Source organism: Sceloporus undulatus, chromosome 2, assembly GCF_019175285.1.
Source record: "Sceloporus undulatus isolate JIND9_A2432 ecotype Alabama chromosome 2, SceUnd_v1.1, whole genome shotgun sequence".
Classification (NCBI taxonomy): domain Eukaryota; kingdom Metazoa; phylum Chordata; class Lepidosauria; order Squamata; family Phrynosomatidae; genus Sceloporus; species Sceloporus undulatus.
In genome coordinates, this window is record NC_056523.1 from 93,517,173 (window position 1) to 93,536,954 (window position 19,782).

The following is a 19,782-nucleotide window of genomic DNA, read 5'->3' on the forward strand; positions in this document are numbered from 1 at the left end:
ACAATACATTGATTAACATGGGAATCACTCCTCCCTACCCAGGGTCACACAGTGTGTGTGTGTCCACTCTCTTCCATTCCAGTATTCTCTGAAAATGCCAGCCACAGATGCTGGTGAAACGTCAGGAATAAACTCTTCTGAAAACATGGCCACATAGCCCAAAAAACCCACAAAAAACTATGGATGCCGGCCATGAAAGCCTTCAACTTCACAGTATATATTATTTACATTTAATGGAAGAGATATTCCATTCAGTACTTAATATTTCTTTAACATTCTTCGATTTTTGCCTTTGTCTGTCGATTCTATCTACTTCTTAATTAAGCTCTTACTTCTCATCTAGTCCTACAGAAATTCCATAGAATTTTCTTGTCTTATTCCTATTCATCTGCCACTCCCAGTTGTTATAGTTTTACTTTTCATAGATGTTATTTAAATTTGGCCATATATTTTTCCAATATTTTCTAATTTGGAAGATTTATTTTCCAGTCATCGTGTCCTTTCGTCCAGTGCCACTATGTCAGCTAATTTTATTAGCCATTCTTCATATGTAGATAATGCTTACATTTTCCATTTCCGATCATACTAAATTCTCACTGCTGTTATCATTTATAAACTGATTCTCCAGTTATTCTTCTCAAAATCTTTCTCCATTACTGAAGTCATATTTAGTAAAAAAACAGTTTAGAACATAATGGAAAGACCATGCCCAAAATCTTCAATGTGTGTTTATGGATATCTTTCCAGTATCTTTTCATTTTGGGGATATGTCCACCACATATGATAGAAGGTTCCTGTTTTCCCTTTGCATTTCCACCATTCTTTCCCCCCTATTTTTATGTCTTGTCCAATTTATTCAGAGTTAAGTGACAGTGATATAACATCTTAAAATGGCTCTCTTTCCAATTTTGACACAATGTAAATGTGTTTGTTTTTAACCAAGACTTCTCAAATTTTCTAAGTTAATTTCTCATTCTATACACTGAGCCCATTTTACCATGGTCTCTTTTATTGCTACTGTGGAGAAAACAGGCAGATTAGAGCCTTGGAAATAGCCAGTAGAAGCAAAGCCAGAAGATGGGGAATGCTCCCAGGAGTGAGTATATAAGAGCGAGGAGCAGAAGGGGTTGATGTTTAGTGTGTCATGAGGGGTGAAGAGCCATTGAGGCTAGGTTAGACAGCTAGAAAGGGTTTTAGGTACCCAAAATAAGGATAAGGAGTTTAATTAAGGATTCCTTAATTAAAATATTAAAGTGTCCTGCAGGAGACATAGTGTTTGGTGACTAGTGTTAAACCATGTAACTAATAAAGTATTTATATACCGTATCCATTGTGGTGAACACCATCCACGAAAAGAGATACTGTATTCAGTCTCACTTGCAAATAAATTTCTTACTTTGTTTCAACAAGCAGCTGTCCAAAGTGATTTGAGAAACACATTAAAAACCCTACCAACATGGGTGCAGCTAAGATCACTTGCAATTTGGGGGTAGGGGGGAGTGAAAAAGATTAATATGGGAATATGTAAACAGTACTGTATTTTAACAGTAAATAAATCAATAAAGATTAATTAAAAAAACGCTACCAACACTGAGAAAAGTCTTTAGGTTTGGGACAAATAGTGGGTGAGTTGATGCCAATGAATAGTTGGTGCCAAGCTGGGGGGAAAATTTGAAACCCAGAGGGCTGGCATCTAAAGAGAGTTATAGTGAAGGAGACATTTAAGAGAGTCCCAAATTCAAGTCTCACAGTGAAGCATTGGTGGGATAATGGCCATCGCCGTGACAGCTACTTTTGCTACTTTAGTTTTAATTTGGACTAAATCATGCAAACATAACTGTTAATCCTGCCACTTGTCCAGTTCCATATTAGTTTGGTTCTGTAAGGAAATTATGGCATGCCAGATCTATGCTGGGATAGACGTGGGTTGTAATCGTCACCAATGTATCTTATCACACTGCCCTGTGTCCAGGAAGTAGACAGCCCCTATTCAATCCAGGCTTCTCCTGCAGCTTTTCATGAATGGGATTTTCCTGTTCTTAAAAAGCTGCTGGAGAAGCCTGGGTTGGATATGGGCTGCTTACTGCCCAGGGAAGGGGTAGTTCAATAAGAACAATCAGTGATGGTTACAACCCGTGTCTATCCTGGTGCAGATTTGGTGCGTGATAATCTCCTAAATCCCAGCTAGTACAACCTGATATTTTTATTCTTAATGTTGCCCAAACCTAGTACTCTTAGCTCCTGGTGAGCCGTGATACTCCACAGACGTACCACCAATTTAATCTGGATAGCCACTTTTTCTGTACAAAACTATTGAAGATATAGGTAAAGTACTTTTTAAATGATTGGCCAGAACAGTCGGATAAAATTGCTCAGTTCTGAATACTTAACTTTTCCACTTACTGTTTCAATAGATACTTATCATCTCCTAAAACACTCATTAATTTGTTTCAAGCTTGGCAATTTAAACGAAATTTTCAAGCCTGGATTTATAGCCAAAATTAACAGAACTAAAGGACTGAAATTTTAGTTTGTAAATTCCTTTATGGGAGGAAAGAGAAAGGAAATGGCTGGATGCAGGTATAGTAACATTTAAGAGTGCTATTGCAGTTATTGCTATTATGTCTTTCCAAGTGGACTCTGACTTATGGCAACCCTCTTATAGGATTTGTTGGCAAGATTTACTCAAAGGGGCATTACTGTACATACCTTCCTCTGAGACTGAAAGAGCATGACTTGCCCGACATCATGCAGTGTGTTTCCATGGCTGAATGGGATTTGAATCCTAATCTTCCAAAGTCTTAGTCCAACACTCAAACCACTACATCATGCAGGATCTCAAATTCAGCTGATTTATACACATTCCATTTATTTTATTTGGTCTGCTCTATGCATAACTAGGTTTCAATCCAACATAGTGTGTTATTTTAATTTATGTTCAAAGGGTTAAATTCCAAAAGGAAGGATGTAACCATTATTTCTCAGGAAAACAATGCAAATACCTTTATTTATTTTTTATGATAATAGAACAATCCCCCCTCCCCGGTCTTTATTCTTTCTACATGAACAACAAGGTTCCAATATGCATTGTTAATTCAAAATCTTGCAAGAAATTCCACTGAAGAGCATAGGTCCGAATTCAAGCATAAGGGATTTAACCAGTATTCTCAGCCCATTTCCTTAGAAATGACAGTGGGGTTTGTTCTGGGCAAGCTCATTTGTAAGAGCATTGGAAAGCTTCCTAAATGGTGAATCTTTTCATGCTGCAGAGCTCTGTGAGACAATACAGAACCACCAAGCTGTTTTCAACTAGACAGCTGGCTGAAATGTTTCAGATGTAGCAATGGAGACATTCTTCAAAGCCAAAAGAGAAATGGCAATGTTGGGCAAAAGAAAAAAAAAATCTTGTCCTGTTGTTTGTACTTGGCATGGTAAGTCATCTTAAGTCAGAACTCAAGCATTTCAATAACAGGGTGAGGTGGGGTGGGTGGAGGGAGAGACACCAAACTTTTGAATTTCCCTGTAGAATGTAAATATTAGCAGCTATTCTTATGTGTTAATAATGATTGCATGAAGGAATAAATGCTCTTATTTGAATGCAAGCCAGGCTTTTCCTGATGGGTTGACATGGTTGTCCCTGGGGCATAGTCAGAATTCTTTCTGTAACTATTGAATTTCTGTAACTATTGAATTTCCTGCATGGCAAAAGTTGGATTGGGTGGCCCTGATGTCATACTGAAGATGGAGGAATCTTATTTCCTGCTATTCCAGACCCTAGGACACAAACCAGTAGATTGAAAGTACATCAAAAGAGATTCCACCTAAACATTAGCAAGATGTTTCTGATGGTAAGAGCTATTGGACAGTGGAATATGCTCTCCTGGAGTGTGATGGAGTTTCTTTCTTTGGAGGTTTTTGAACAGATGCTGGATGGCCATTTTTCAGGAGTGTTTCAGTTGTGTATTCCTGCATGGCAAGAGTTGGATTGGGTGGCCCTGGTGGTCTCTTCTAAATCTATCATTTTATGATTCTGTTATAAACTACCTTAAATTGTTTCCCATTAGTTTATGATGGTTTGAAAGTGATTTTGTTTCTTCTGCTCCTCTCTGAGATCAGTTGATATATGGCACATTGGAAATTAGGTTTCTTACCATCAAGCTCTTGACATCTTCACAAAGAGGTGGAAGAGGGATTTAGGAAGGTGTCTTATATTGAGTCCATCTTGATCAATATTGCTTACACAGTGAACTACTCTCCAGGTTTTCTGGTCCACATAGAGATACCAAATTAAACAGGAACCATCTATATGCAAAGCTTATACATCACAGTTGAGCTATACAGGTCTTTCCTAAATTAAGAATGGTATAGATTCACAATGTAATCCACACAGTAATATCATGTGATGTACAGCCAGGTATTTGAAAGATCTAAATGTTTCAAGAAAAACAGGCAGCAGAATTGCTACGATAGGAATTCAAAGATATAGCCGTGTTAGTCTGCAGAATTAGTATGTAGAGGGACCTTGTAGCACCTTTGACATATATATACCATACGTCTGCCCCTGGTTTCCACTCCACTATATGCATCTGAGGAAGTAGACTGAAGACAACAAAAGCTCATGCTGCCAACTTCTTTCTTTCAATTAATCTCAAAACTGCTACAAGCTCTCTCTACATACGATAGAAATGGTCAGCATTGAGTCCTCCCGGTTACTTTTTCAGACATGTGTTCAACGGTTTATCTATTTATTCTTTATTACACTTCCATGGAAGTCACAAAGTTCACAAAAAAATCCAAGATAGAATATAAAATAAATCTTATAAATGATTAAATAAATTGAAATGAGACAATTCCAGGAATTTAATAAGAACCAAGACTTGTTTAGTAAACATACCCTCTTTGTGGCAGATGAAATGTTGTGAGCTGCCATGGGTCCATAGCAAGAGAAAAGCAGGGTATAAATTAAATAAATAAATGTTTATTTGGATGAAAGTGGTCATGCCTGGAAGAGTGATATTGTGTGGGGCTTCAACAAACCTCCCTTCACAAGGAATTCTACCATCAACTACAAAAATCTGTTGACACAGGGATTTTATAGATATATATGAGTCTGACTGAGTCAGGGAAGGTCAGGGAATTATGGAAGTTTTACATGTGGGAGAAATTAATATGAGCATATGAATTGTTCACAGATTTCATGACAGCCTATGAGGCTTGAAAGGATAACACTATTACATATAGAATAGACAAAACACAGTATTTAAGCTGATGAACTCTTCACCCTCTTTATAATATTCCAGTGATAAAAAGTCTGCATATTTTTTGCTGGGACATTTAATTAGATTTTTGGTTCCACTTCTCTGATTTTAAGCCACAAGGGAGGGATTTTTCTGTAGCTGCTCTGCTGCTATATTCTGATTGTTTCTAGAAGGGTCAGAGAAACATTTGAAAGTTCCAGTATTGCTCCACACTTTGACTTTGCCCCAGACAGGGTGTGCTCATATGCGCAAGAACCTTTAAGGCCTCTGTGTTTAATCATTGCATAGGTTAGAAGCCCTTGCAGAGGATAAAATGTAGTGATAAGTTTTCCTCTGCTGTACTCTATCATCTGCATTCAGTAATCTTCTTTCAAATGAGTGACTTGAACTAGTGTGGTCCAACCTTGATGGTGGTTGCCAAGCCCAGTGTGACTGAGGCCTGAGACTGAGGTGGGAATGTAGTAATGTAGCTTGCATCCATTGTTCTGTGTTCTAGTTTCTGCTGCTCGACGGAACAATGGATGCAAGCTACAGGAAAAGAGAGTCCACCTCAACATTAGGAGGAACTTCTTGACAGTAAGAGTTGTTCGACAGTGGAACAAACTCCCTTGGAGTGTAGTGGAGTCTCCTTCCTTGGGGTCTTTAAACAGAGCCTGGATGGCCATCTGTTGGGGATGCTTTGATTGAGATTTCCTGCTTGGCAGGGGGGTTGGACTGGATGGCCCTTGTAGTATCTTCCAACTCTATATGACGTTTATCACATGGGCCCTGAAACGGGCCCGTTGCGTCCTAAAATGTGGGCATGCACGGAACGGGACGGAGCTAGGGACTGCATTTTACTGCACAAGGGTACGCCGCCGCTGCCACCGGATATTCCAATCCCATTCTCCCTCCGTTCCAGAGGGCACAATTTCTGAGAACTGTTCTAAAGCATTCTGCACTCTCTTGTGCAGTAAAATGCAGTACCTAGCCCCATGCCATTCCGTGCGCGGCCCTGCATGCCCCCGTTTTAGAACGCAACAGGCCCATTTTAGGGCCCGTGCGATAAACTTCTGTGATTCTAAGAAAAATCCCAGTAGAGTGCAAGGCAGAATGATTAGTCATTTTGGCCTCCAGGTCACATTGACAACACACACAAGTTTAACTGTCCTTGAAGTATGAAGCACACCTCCTTGTGGTAAAACAGGGTACTAATATAAATGAAAAATCATTCTGTAGTAGGTCTTTTATGGTACTTTACTGTGGGAAGAGGAAGCAGTTTTACACAATGGAATACTTACCATACCTTCTGTATTGTCTAGTCCCCAATGTGCAGCAGTATAAATCAGATGAAATATCAGTTAGATAATGCTGGATACTCCTTTGAGTAAACCAATGTTTCTAATCAAAGAGGTCAAACTTTGGTGGGGATTGGACACAAACTTTTGCCACAGTTTAGCTTACTTGCTAATTAGCTTACTTGCTGTTCACCGCTATGATCTTTGGAATAGCGGTATATAAATAAAACAAATTATTATTATTATAAAATTATTTACAGCATTTGTTGCAGGCTGTAACTGGAACGAAAACTTGAATAATTTTTTTTAATGGAGTGGGGAAGAAAACAAAACTGGAAGTGACTTGATGACCACATGTGCATTTGTTATTTGGTGTTGGGGGGGGGGAGGCTAATGTGTCCCCTACCTTCCATAAAAACAAGCCCGCCTCTTCCAGAGGGTTCCAGGAGTGGCAAAATGTCCCCGCACATACACACTAATATTGGGGGGAGCCAACAGCAAATGCCTAAGGACTCACATGAGGCCCATAGGCCACACTTTGCCTTCCCATTGTCTAACTGAAATTGTTCTGGAAGAAAGGAAATGTCTGTGGAGTTAGTCCTCCTTAATTTTGATAAATGAGTTGAAATCAAAGGCTGAGCATCTCAAATGACTAATACATTTGGATGCCTTCAAAAGTAATCAATTTAGAATGGCTTAAATTTTTGTGGATTACAGCCCACTTTATCAAATGCCTGCAGTTCTCTTGCAGCTTCTCTCACACTTTCAAATACAAAACTCATGCCCACCGCATTGGGAAGGGAAAGTATGATGTATGGTTTATTTATAGCTTATACCTTTATAAAAGCTTTAAAAGCAGAAGATATATCAATACTCCACCCTGACCCACTTCTCTGAATTTTAAAAGTATGAACAAGAAATGAAAGATGCCTATCCCTTTCACACTTATGCCCCATGTACATATTCTAATTTTTCACTTTGGTATGCATACCAAAGTACAAAAACATTACATAAGAAGCTGCCTTTTGTCCCATGCCAGTGCATCCAGCAAAGCAGCCAAAATATAATATTCATTTCATATGGCCCCTTCTTTGCATTGTTTGGTAACTCCTAACTTAAAAGAAAGTACAGCATTTAGTCATGGTGTTTTTCTACCTTCTGTGATGTTAAGGCCCACATGATTTAATGGAAATGAGATTCCTGTGTCAATAGGCATCCAAAATGGGAGATGTATGTTTCTTTTGTGTCACATCAACTCCAATTCTATTTACTTATGAGCTGAATGCCACCACAGTCAAAGAGGAACAAATTACTCCTGCCCACAAGTAAGTGGGCTTAGACTGAAGCCTTAGTTTGTTGTTGTAGCATTAGTGTATGGAACTGTAACCCAGTGCTGGAACAAGTTCATACATGTCAGAAGCTCTAGACTGAGACAAGCTGGCTAAAACTGTTTAGTAACCAGTTATTGCTTTCTTTTTATATTTATTTACCTTTCCTGATCTAGTCCATGAGTTTGATTGAGATCGGTAACCCTTCCCAGAGTTTAGAGAACGTGTGTCGCTGGGCCTACCTGCAACAGAAGCCTGACACTGGACATGCAGAGTATCACGATCATGCCATTTTTCTCACAAGGCAGGATTTTGGCCCATCTGGTATGCAAGGTAAGTTCTGTGCTAAAAGGCATCCCTTCTTTAAAATGTGGTCATTGTTAACCAGGTCATGCTTCTGTCACCTTTCACTGGAAGCGAGTTCAGTGACACCTTAATGCCATGGTGGGCAACCACCCCAGGTACTATGACTGTACCTGACTCATGGAGGCACAGATAGAACATGGGGGTAGGGAACTTCATCGTGTTCATGTAACTTCTCTGGTCTGTTTTAAGTCCCAAGTAATTGGAAATAATTTCTAGTTTGGGAAAAACTCTCCCACCACTGTAAAGCAGAGCTGTGGGCTCAAATGTGACAAAATTAAGCCCTACACTAATCCACAGGGCATGGAGGGTTTATGCAATTATTAAAAAACAATGTGAGGGACTGGGGAGGATTAGCATCTGCATGCAACCCCATACCACATTTCACCCACTCTTTCCTTAAAGACTAACATATTCACAGTGGCATAGATTTTTGTGGACTGAAGCCCATTTCCACAATAGTTTAAAAATGTAATCCTGTAATTTAAATTTATAATTATAACTATCTATGCATTCTACTTTTCAATTCCCTCAGCATAGACTACTTACAACCCTTTCTCTTACCTATGCACAGATTCTCTCTCAATATGTACCTGTAAATTACTCTATTTATTTAACAATATGGGCTGTATTCCACGAAAGCTTAATGTCATAATAAACTTGTACTTTTTAAGATGCCACAAGACTCTTTCGCCAAGATCGATGTCTGGTGGTCTGCTTCCACTGGATCCTAATGCTTATGCCAGAACCAACTGTTCCCCTTTCTGCTGAACTGGATCCTAAATGCTAATGCAAGAACCAACAATTCCCCCTCCTCTGCTAAAGCCCAAGTGAATTCCCTAAAAGATACTGCACTGACTTTCAATTTATTTCCGAGCACAATTCAAGATGTTGGTTTTGACCTGTTGTTGTTGTTCTGTGCCCCTGAATTGACCTTGACTCTTGGTGACCCTGTGGATGAGTCGCCTCCAAGAACCCCTGTCTTCCACTTTTCTGCTTAGTTCCTGCAATCTCATGCCTGTAACCCCTCTGATTAAGTCAGTCCATCTGGCATGTAGTCTTCCTCTCCTTCTCCTGCCCCCTACTTCTTCTAGCATTATTGTCTTTTCCAGTAATCAATGCCTTCTCATTATTTGGCCAAAGTACACCAGTCTCAATTTGATCAGCTTGGCTTCTAATGAGATCTCTGGCTTGATCTGCTCCAAGACCCATCTGTTTGTCTTTCTGGCTGTCCATGTTATCCTAAGCACTCTTCTCCAGCACCACATCTCAAATGAGTTGATTTTTCTTCTGTTTTGACCTACAAAGCCCTAAAGAACTTGGAACCAGGATATCTGAAAGACTTCCCCTCCTATATGAGCCTGCCCAAAATGTAAGGTCTTTAAGGGAAGCCCTGTTGCATGTCTCAACACCTAGCAAAGTTAGGTTGATGTGAACACATGGCAAGGCTTTCTTTGTAGTAGCGATCTGAACTCCTGCAATCTCACTGGCCAAGAGCAGTGAAGCTGCCTCATCTGTGGTGAGTTTCCAATAGGCTACTAAAATTGTGCTATTCTGTGTTAAACCAGCCTGTCTGTTTTAAATCTTTTTTAAAAAATTAAGGATAAATTTTAGCTTCAAAAATATTTGAATTTGATTTTCAAGATTTTCATTTCTGCATTATTTTAATTTTTTTAACCCGATTATTCAACTTCTCAGAGGCCCTGATGGTCTGGGAAGGGCATGTTTTCTGCCTTCTAGTCATTTTTGACATATGGCAACTTGAGGACAAACCTGCCACAGAGTTTTCTTTCCAAGTTTTGTTCAAAGAGCACTTGCCTTGCCTTCCTCTGAGGCTGTAAGGGTGTGACTTGCCCAAGGATTTTGATGGCTGAGTGGGGATTTGAACCCTGGCCTCCAGAGCTGTAGTGCAACTCTCAAACAACTACGCCACACTGGCTTTCTTGGGCTGGGAGTCCATAAATAAATAAATTCCTGCTCTGGAGGACTGTGAAACCCTCTAGAGCATGTTTTTGTCAGCATGGATAAATGCAGGAGAAAGAGAAAATCCCAAGTTTGCTGGTGTTGGATACCTAAGAATACTGTTGAATTTGTAATACCTTTGTTATTTTTGCTGCAATAGAGTGACATGGCTATCCCTCTGGCAATTGATCAGTGGAATAAAACCTGCTGATATTTGCCCTTAGAGTGAACATTTACCTCACTGCTGTTTCTCTTGCAGTTGGCTTTCAAAGCTTTTTTCTGACTGGTTTAGTCTAAATTGAATTTTCAGCTTCAAAGGCATTTCGGGATACTTTTTTATTATTATTAGCCAAACCAAAGAAACCGTACAAGTTAGCAGACTGGCCAAAATACATTGCACATACTTTTGGAAACAGAGTTTACATTTTCTCAGTTGGAAGGAATGACCAGTTCTTCAAATACAATTCTAACTGAAGAGAATTTTTCATACACTAGAATTTTGAGAAGTGCTGTGCTTAAGCTAAGCCTGGTTATTTCTTGAAGGGATTCCTTAAAACACACACACACATACACACAATTGAAAAGTATAGTTCAGTGCCTTTTCTCTTTCTAAAAATCAACTGGTCAATACTTAGCAGTGTTATATGAGTTCATTAGGAATTATGGATAAGATGGTCTTAGATTTCAAAATGGTTTAACAGTCTCAATGCATTGGTTCTTTGCAAAATCCTGTTGTTTCCATGGCTTTGTACTGCTGTTACTTATGATTTTAAAATATGCACATTTTCTCTGGCTAGCATACCCTATTTCACTCATTTGATTTTGGTTTTCCTGCCTAGTAATTTTGTAATTTAATGCTTACTTCTAGTAGCAATGGATGGATTGTCCATTTCCTCCCTGAGTCAGTTTTGTATGGGTTCAATCAATTGCTTATACTTTCCCATTCTCTACAGATTTTTCTTTTCTCCACAAAAAATTGTGTTTAAATTGTAAACATTTTCTTCCTCAAATAGGGTTTTATTTTATGCAACACCAAGCCAAATTCAAGAATATATGTAACTTTATTTATTTATTTATTTATTTATTTTGCATCCTCCCTTTTTATTGACATGTGACCTAAGGCAACTTACAACTATTTAAAACAAAGTACAAGTAAAATCTTATACAAAAGTTAAATACCAAATAAACAATTCTATTAAAAACACAAAGCTAAAAGAGTTTGAAATGCATTTAAAACATTAAAAAATCACAGCTCAACACTTTAAAAGACCCTTCTGCCACTTGAGTTAGAGTGGCATAGTTGTTTGAGTGTTGGACTGTTATTCTGGAGACTCTCAGCTTGGCCATGAAACCCACTGAGTGGCCTTGGGCAAGTCACATGCTCTCAGCCTCAGGGGAAGGCAAAGGGAAACCTTTTCTGAATAAATCTTGCCAAGAAAACCCATAGGTTCAGTGGTGTCATCATAAGTCAGAAACAACTTGAAGACACACAACAGCAATGACTCTTCCATCTGAGAAGAGTCAAAGCACTGCCTTAATAAAAAGGTGTTTGCCTGCCAGTGGAAAGAAAGCAGAGATGGGGCCAACCAAACCTCCCGTGGGATAGAGTGTATTTTAGAACAAATGTTTTGATCCAGTTTAGGTTTCTTTAAAGCTTACCTATGCATTATACTGTAAATGTTCTGTGCACAAACCAAGTACAGGTGGATGGATTTAGCATCAGAGCACAGCTTCAAGGCATTTTAATTGGTCAAGTGCTTCATTTGCATTTTCCTGTCATTTTAAAAAAAGATTTCTGATCTTTTATAAATAAGTATAAATATCACTATTGAAGAAGTTATTTACCTTCATTCTAATACCCATATTTCAAAGTCTTACTTTCTCCATATAGGCTATGCTCCTGTTACTGGCATGTGTCATCCAGTCCGAAGTTGCACACTTAATCATGAAGATGGCTTCTCCTCAGCATTCGTTGTAGCCCATGAAACTGGACATGTGTAAGTAGCATTGCATACCTTCATGTTGATTGATATTGCATGATCAGTAGAGTGTAGCTCCATTAATTTCATTGGAAAGCAGAGCCAGTGTGGTCTAGTAGTTTGAGCACAGGACTAGGACTCTGGAGATCAGAGATTCAATTCCCTGCTTGTCCATGAAACCTACTGGGTTACCTTGGACAAGTCACATGCTCTCAGCCTTAGGGAAAGGCAATGGCTAACCTCCTCTGAAGAAATGTGCCAAGAACCCTGGATGGTAACCATAGAATTGTGCTGGAGGACCTACAAATGCCTAGAGAATAATAAATAAATAAAACTTTTATTTTTATCCCGCTTTTATCCCAGTGGGGTTCTTTTTAAGCAATTTGCTACATAAATCTTCACAAAACCTCAAAAGAGTAGTTTCTTGCCATTTAATGTAGTCAAATTGTTTTTGTGTGATTCACTGTATTACTTGCTACTTTTCCACTGATTTTTCATCTCTAAGCACTGGAGGAACCAATTTTAAAAAGTAAGAAAATGGCCTAGAATCTCCTGAAAAGGCACCTTTCCTGAAAAAACTGAAAAGATAGTGAATCAGAGGTAATGAATTATGAAGAATAAGTTAAGTGGGGAGAATGTAGCCACATTGCCAGTCATTGCTATACAGCATGGCCCCATATCCTCAGGACCAGTACCTGTGGTTTCACTTACCCAAGTCTGAAAAAATATAGTCTCTCTAGGCATCTGGAAATCCACCAGAAATATAGAGTTCACTATTATCCATGACTTTCACTTTCCACAATAAGTCTGGGAATGTTCCCCATGGACACTGAAGTCATATTTTGTGTGTGTGTGTAATTATAATATCAGGAGGCCCTGTTATTTGGATCACTTCATTTTCAAGCACTGGTTCAAGTTGTCAAAGAAAGAATGGGATAGAAGAAGAATAAGATTAGATAGATAGATAGATAGATAGATAGATAGATAGATAGATAGATAGATAGATCATTGAAAAAGGTAATAAAGAATATGAAAAATGTGTATGTGCGTACACATACAAAATGATAAGAAACGCACAATCTTTAACAGGCTTTGTTATGCTGCCTTTTCCTCTAGATTAGGCATGGAACACGATGGCCAAGGAAACAGGTGTGGGGATGAAGTCCGGATGGGAAGCATCATGGCCCCCCTTGTCCAGGCTGCATTCCATCGCTTCCACTGGTCTCGATGTAGCCAACAGGAACTGAATCGCTATCTGCAGTGAGTAGAACAATGGAACAGAATCTATTGTTTGGGGTTTCTGCTGTAAGGACAATGTTTGTATATAATCATTTTATTGCACAGTTGTAGTTGAAAGAAAAAGTGCTCATGCTAGAAAGCTGGAAATTACCTTTAGGGGACAAAAAAGATTCAAGGGTTCTACAGATGCGCAGGAAGGGGTGGCAAGATGCCACCCTTTCTGTCCTGGATTGGTGCTGTGGCAATCGCATACCACAATACCAATCTGACCTCTGTAGAGCACAAAAAGGAGCCAGAAAAACGAGCTCCTTTTTGTGCCCTCAAAGGGGTGCCACAGCCACCACTGCATGGCTTGATGACGCCCCTTTAGCACAGCACTGTTTGGGCGCTGCACCAAAGGGGCAGCCCAGTGAGGGCTTTGAGTGTGGGGACGCTCAGCCCTCACCCTGCCCATAGGCCAGTGCTTTTCGCCGGTCTGTAAAAGGCCTCAGTCTGTGACCCTGTAGCCCTTTTATGCCCCAGTGAGTAAAAGGGAGCTTGCTTCTGGGTAGACATGTATTGGGTTGCTCTGTAAAAAAAAAAAAAAGTCTTGCACAGATTCTGGCAAGCATCAATTAAAATATCAAGAATGCATGTGGCTTTGTAAAAATCTGATCTCTTTTTAAAGCTCCATTTGTTAAATAAAGAGAACCAGTCCCAGTTCTTTCTAACAAGAAAGACTAAAAAGATTCTTTGATGAATAAAAAATAATTCATTTTTAACAGAATGTCTGGTTCCACCTTTTGTAACATAGGTATATGTGAATTTTATTATTGCTACCTGAGCATTAGTAACTCTGAAGATTGAACATAATATACCCTATGTGGGGCTTTTCTTGAAGATGGTGCAAAAGCATCAGCTGGTGGTACTGAATACTATAGATTTCACTGAATGCAGAAAAGCAAATTGGAGCATATTTTCCCTGGAAAATTGCAACAGACAAAAAAGGTTCATATGAAAGGAAATACAGTATGTCCACAGATATTTTAAATCCTGTGGGCTTTAAGGGTGATTACCAACATTTTGAAACAGGCCTGCTAAGTGCACATAATTAACCCTATTGATAAGTGGGCTGCTGCACTTGGACCACCTTCAAAATTAGTGTACAGCACATTAATGCAATTGATAGAAATGGTTACAAGCTCAAGGAAATGATGGTCAGGTTGGTCTTCTCAGAGGCAGACAAATCACCAGTTTGTTGGATTCTGAGAGTAATTCCAAACCCAGAAATGCTTCTAGAATGCATCTTTGGTCTGATATTCTCTCAGGGAATAGACAAACCCACCTCAAGCCTACTATGATTCTGTCTTGTAGGTTGTGCTATGAAGACTTGCATGACTGCATAGCTGAGTGTCTCTTCACATAATCATACTCTTCCTTCACTCCATATTTGTGAAGATCTTGCCCATGCCCAAGGAGAAACCATATTTTGTGAGGTGTTCCATATCTGGTGTTTGCTTTGCAATCTGAAAGCATATAAAGAAGTGGGCATGGGCAGAAGATCAGTGAGATGGAAGTGGTGCTTAACCCTTCCTACACATTCCAGTTCTTCCTTATAAATGAAATGACCTCTCAGATTATTTTAATTCTTCCCTTGTCCTCCAGCCAGCCTGTAATACTCAAAGTTGACCATGCAATAGGGATGTCCTGGACCTAGGGCATTTACAAGGAAGATTTGATGGGCATTGCAAGGATTAAACACCTGTTCTCACCAGCTGATCCTTTCCTACAAATGTTAGTAACCCCTCCATATGTATTATCATACCAAATGCAAATTTGGAAACACAATTGGTGAAGCAAAGTTTTGTTCTTCCTTCATTATGCCACTGGGAGGAGGAAAAATCCTTCAGGACTTTCTCTACAGAGGCCCCGTAGAGCTAACAAATTAATTCTGCATAGCAAATGCAAGTCAACATATGTCTTTGAAAAACACTTAAAGCTCATTTGTGCATACTAGCTTTTTGAGAAAGATTTTGCTATAAACTTTTTTTAACTAGTATTTTTATTACTTGGTTTTTTCCCCATGGTTTTTCATGTCAAAGTCAGAATTATTATTTATTTATTTGGAGGGATTTTAAAATCATTTGTGTTTCCTAAATCACATTGCAATCTGTCTTTTCCCCTCAGGCCCTCATTTTTAAAAAATCTAGGCTTGGTATTTGTTTTTTACCTTTCTTATCCCTTCGTCTCCTATATTGCTCTCAGAAATCAGAGAGTGAGTGAGTGTAAACACTGCTATAAAGCCCTGGTGGTGCAGTGGTTAAATGCCTGTACTGCACCCAGAAGGTTGTGAGTTCAAACCCAGGGGCTCCACTCAACCTTGCATCCTTCTGTAGGTAAGGAAAATGAGTACCCGGTTTGGGAGCAGTTTGCTTCCACATTGTAAACAATTTAGAGATTGCCGAGGTCACTGATAAGCAGTATAGAAATGTAAATGCTATTGCTATTACTAAAGCTAGTTAATTAGGTTTTCAATAAGAAAAAATAATAAATCTTGCACGAAAGTCCTATGCTCACATGAAACATATTTGAGCTGGAGGAGATAACACACTGCTACAATAGGAGATTGACTGTTTGATGACTGAATGTACTGAATGTACTTGGACATTCCAGGAGTGGAAAATTAAAAACAGCATTAAATGGCGATGTATTGACAACATCCCTGGAATTTCCTCCACCAATAAAGAACTTTGCTGACTGACATCACATCCTGGAGAAAGGACAGCAGCCACAGAACTCCTTGTGAGGGGGACCTGCAGACAACACAGGCCATTCTTGTGGGACATGAAATCATGACCTGCTCAGGAAAGGGGCTACCTTTTGTCTGCCCACTGACTTAAGTCCACTAACTTTTGTACTAGACAGTTATAATGCTATCCTTCAACTTCGTTTGCCATGGCTGCATCCCATAAAATCCTGGGCTTCGTAGTTTGGTGAGAAAGTAGAGGTATGTGGCTAGGTGTTTTAAATATCCCTCCCTAAACTGCAAGCCCCAGGATTCCACGGAATGCAGTCATGGTGGTCAAAGTGGAAACAGTGCTACAGTTGTGTAGCATTAAAGGTCTTTACACACCATGGCAACAGACTGAAATGCCAAACCAAAATCAAATGCCAGACTCCTCACAGTCCAAAGAACCTGGATAGAGATGGGACACTGATGCTAGAACACCCCTTTCTTGCCTCAAGATACTCCCTTAAAGAATGCAGCTTTTTGCAAAAATGTCACAGACAGAAATGTAATAAGTTTTGTCCCTGTCCCTATTACTTTTCAAATAATTGTTACAAAACATTCAGAACCTCCACCCATAATCAGATAAGACCAGCAAATCAATATAAATCATCAGATGAAATATTGCCGAATATAGTAAATAAAATTTATACTTATCATCATTATTATTATTTTTAAAGAGAGAAATCGCATCAATTATCATTCAGTTTTCCCCAAATAGGTGAATCTAATGACAAACAATAACAAAAGTGATTATAAAGTGTGAAATTGGCTTATCCCTGTTCTAGCAATTTCTTTATCCTTTTCAGATCACTCCTCAGGGATGTTAGGTATAATAAAAACCTTCTCTCCAACTTGCTACTGTAACAATGGACAAACTATTGTCCTGTCTCTGCTCCAAATCTGGTAGCGTGAATGCTATACTCAGTGTAACATATGTATTAACTGTGCTTTGTGGACTCATTTCTGAGAAAGCATGCCCTTTATTTTGCTTGGAATAATCATGAACTGAAACCCCAAACACTATAAATGTCTCACATTCCATCTGTGACTGTAATTTTTCCCTATTGCAGTTCCTACGATTGTTTGCGTGATGATCCCTTTGACCACGACTGGCCTTCCCTTCCTCAGCTGCCAGGAATTCACTACTCCATGAACGAGCAGTGCCGCTTTGATTTTGGTTTGGGCTACATGATGTGCACAGCTGTGAGTACTTAGTCAAGTTCTGCTGTACTGCATCCAGGGCCTTTGCAGCTGTCCACTAAATGGTTTTAGAAGACCATTTAAATAAGAGCCTCAAGAGAAGGGCAAAGTGTCCAACTAACACAAAAGCAAAGCAGAATAACACATGCAGAGGTGTCACTGAATGTCACGTCAGCATCATGTGTTTGAAACCAGAGTCCCAGAAATTAGTCTCTCATTCACTGGGTCATCATGAGTCAAAGCTGACTTGAGGGCAAATAACAACAGCTACACAATTTTATTAGGTGTGTTTAAAAATTGGATGAATGTGGTAAAAGGAGTGTCCCATTACATTGCTTTAATTCCTAGACAAGGCTCCAAACTTTGCTTATGTAATGCTTCTGTTTTCTCTTATGAAGCATGACCCTGTAAGAACATAAGAAGAGCCATATCTGTTTAAATCAAAGGCCTATCTAGCCCAGCATGCTGTTCCTACATACACCAACCAAATGTCTCTTGGCCAGCCTGCAAGCAGGACATAAGCACAATTGCACCCTCCCAGTTATGTTGCCCAGAAACTGGTATCAAGAGGGATAGTGCTTCTGATACTGAAGGTAATACATAGTTCCTTGCTGAGCAATATATTGGATTGGGCTCCTGATAAAATGGTCTCTGTTTTGTCCAACCTGGAGGCTTAATGCTTATTCATTGTGTAGTGGATAGACTTCAGAAGGGGGATTCCTTCTTCCTTGTGTGCATATATGTGCCTTCAAGTGGACTGTGGACTTATGGTGGCTTCATGAATTTCATAGGATTTTGTTAACCAAGTGATACTCAGTAGTGATTTTGTCACTTCCTTCCTCTGAAATATAACATACAGCACTTGATATTTGTTGGCAGTCTCCCATCCAAGTACTAACCTGGTCTGACCCTGCTTAGCTTCCAAGATCATATGGGATCTGGTGACTTTAGGGCATTTATGCTGTGTCCCTTCTTCCCTACTCATTTTTATACTGGAAGAGTGAGCAGGTTGGGGTGGAATCCCTGGAGCCTGGGAGTTTGGGCAAGGCAGAGTGTATGAGGGCTGGGACATCCCTGGATCCTCTGAAGTGTTCCTTGTGGCTGCTTCAAAGCCCATAGGCTAGAGGCTGGGGATGGAAAAATATTTTAAAAGTGGTAAAAACATGTTTTTCAATTGCTGACAAACTCTGATGAGAAAAATCCCAGACTGATGAGAATCCTCGCAGTTCAGTGTTTATTATGTACAAAATTCAAATATGCTTGTTTTGCACAGAAAACATTTTCTTTATAAGTTGTACTTATATCCCACTTTTTCTCCAGTGTGTTTAAAACAGCTTATATGGGTTTCCAATTCAATAATTTGTCTTCACAATGGCACAGTCAGGCTGAGAGAGAGCAGTGACTGGCCCTGGATCACCCATATCTGGCATTTGAACATAACACACCACAATTCAGCTGAGGAAGTAGACTCAAGTCTCCAAAAGCTCATGCTGCCAACTTCTTTCTTTCAGTTAGTCTCTACATACTGATTCTACAGACTAACACAGCTATATCTTTAAATTCTACCACACTGGCACTCATTTACCAATTGAATCTTTGTTAGATATTATGTAAGGGGGAAACATTCAAAATAAGAATATAAATCCTTCTGTTCTAGTTCCGTACCTTTGACCCCTGCAAACAGCTATGGTGCAGCCATCCCGATAACCCTTATTTCTGCAAAACAAAGAAAGGACCTCCATTGGATGGAACCATGTGTGCTCCAGGAAAGGTAAGATATTGATTAGCATATCAAGCAATGGGTGTGGGAGGTACAGTTAAGGAATAGAGAGGGACGGAAGAAAGGGAAGGAGTGAGGCTTTGTCACTCCTTCTGATCATATCATGAGGATTCTTCATGGATACCAAAATCTGTGGGTGTGCAAGTCTCATTATTTTCAATGGCATGGTAAAACATTGTCCCTTATATAAAATGGTAAAATCAAAGTTTGCTTTTTGGATTTTTAAAAAATATTTTCAAGTTGTGAATTGTTGAAGTCATGGATGCAGAATCTATGGATGCTGCGGGATGATTATATTCTTTCAGGATATAATACTTTAGTATACCAGAAAGTGATCACCTTGGATGCTAAGGGGCTTGACAGAGCCACCTGGTTTCCCTCCAGAGGAAGCCTGCAGAACCCAAACTGGGTTCTTTTTGGCGCACACAGGCACCACCATCAGTGTGCCATTGTGCACTGTGTCACGTAATTATGCAAGTGCGGCACCCTGACATGTGGACACTTGTGCTTGCATCATCATGGCGGCCCCCATATGGACAGGAGGCCGCCATGATGGCAGCATTCATATGGACTAGGCTTCAGGAGTGTGTGGTTGCTGCACGCTCTCAAACCTTAGAATCGGTGCG

At 39.6% G+C, this 19,782-nt stretch overlaps 1 protein-coding gene across 1 annotated transcript in view; it reads left to right on the forward strand.

Annotated features, from left to right (window-relative positions):
• Nucleotides 1-19,782, forward strand: part of ADAMTS2 (ADAM metallopeptidase with thrombospondin type 1 motif 2) — a 338,354-nt gene that overhangs the window by 251,031 nt on the left and 67,541 nt on the right. Inside the window, exons 6-10 of the mRNA XM_042454658.1 lie at nucleotides 8,040-8,196; nucleotides 12,080-12,185; nucleotides 13,284-13,427; nucleotides 17,247-17,379; nucleotides 19,034-19,147. Coding sequence (XP_042310592.1) covers nucleotides 8,040-8,196; nucleotides 12,080-12,185; nucleotides 13,284-13,427; nucleotides 17,247-17,379; nucleotides 19,034-19,147 — 654 coding nt within the window. The remainder of the gene's footprint in view (nucleotides 1-8,039; nucleotides 8,197-12,079; nucleotides 12,186-13,283; nucleotides 13,428-17,246; nucleotides 17,380-19,033; nucleotides 19,148-19,782) is intronic.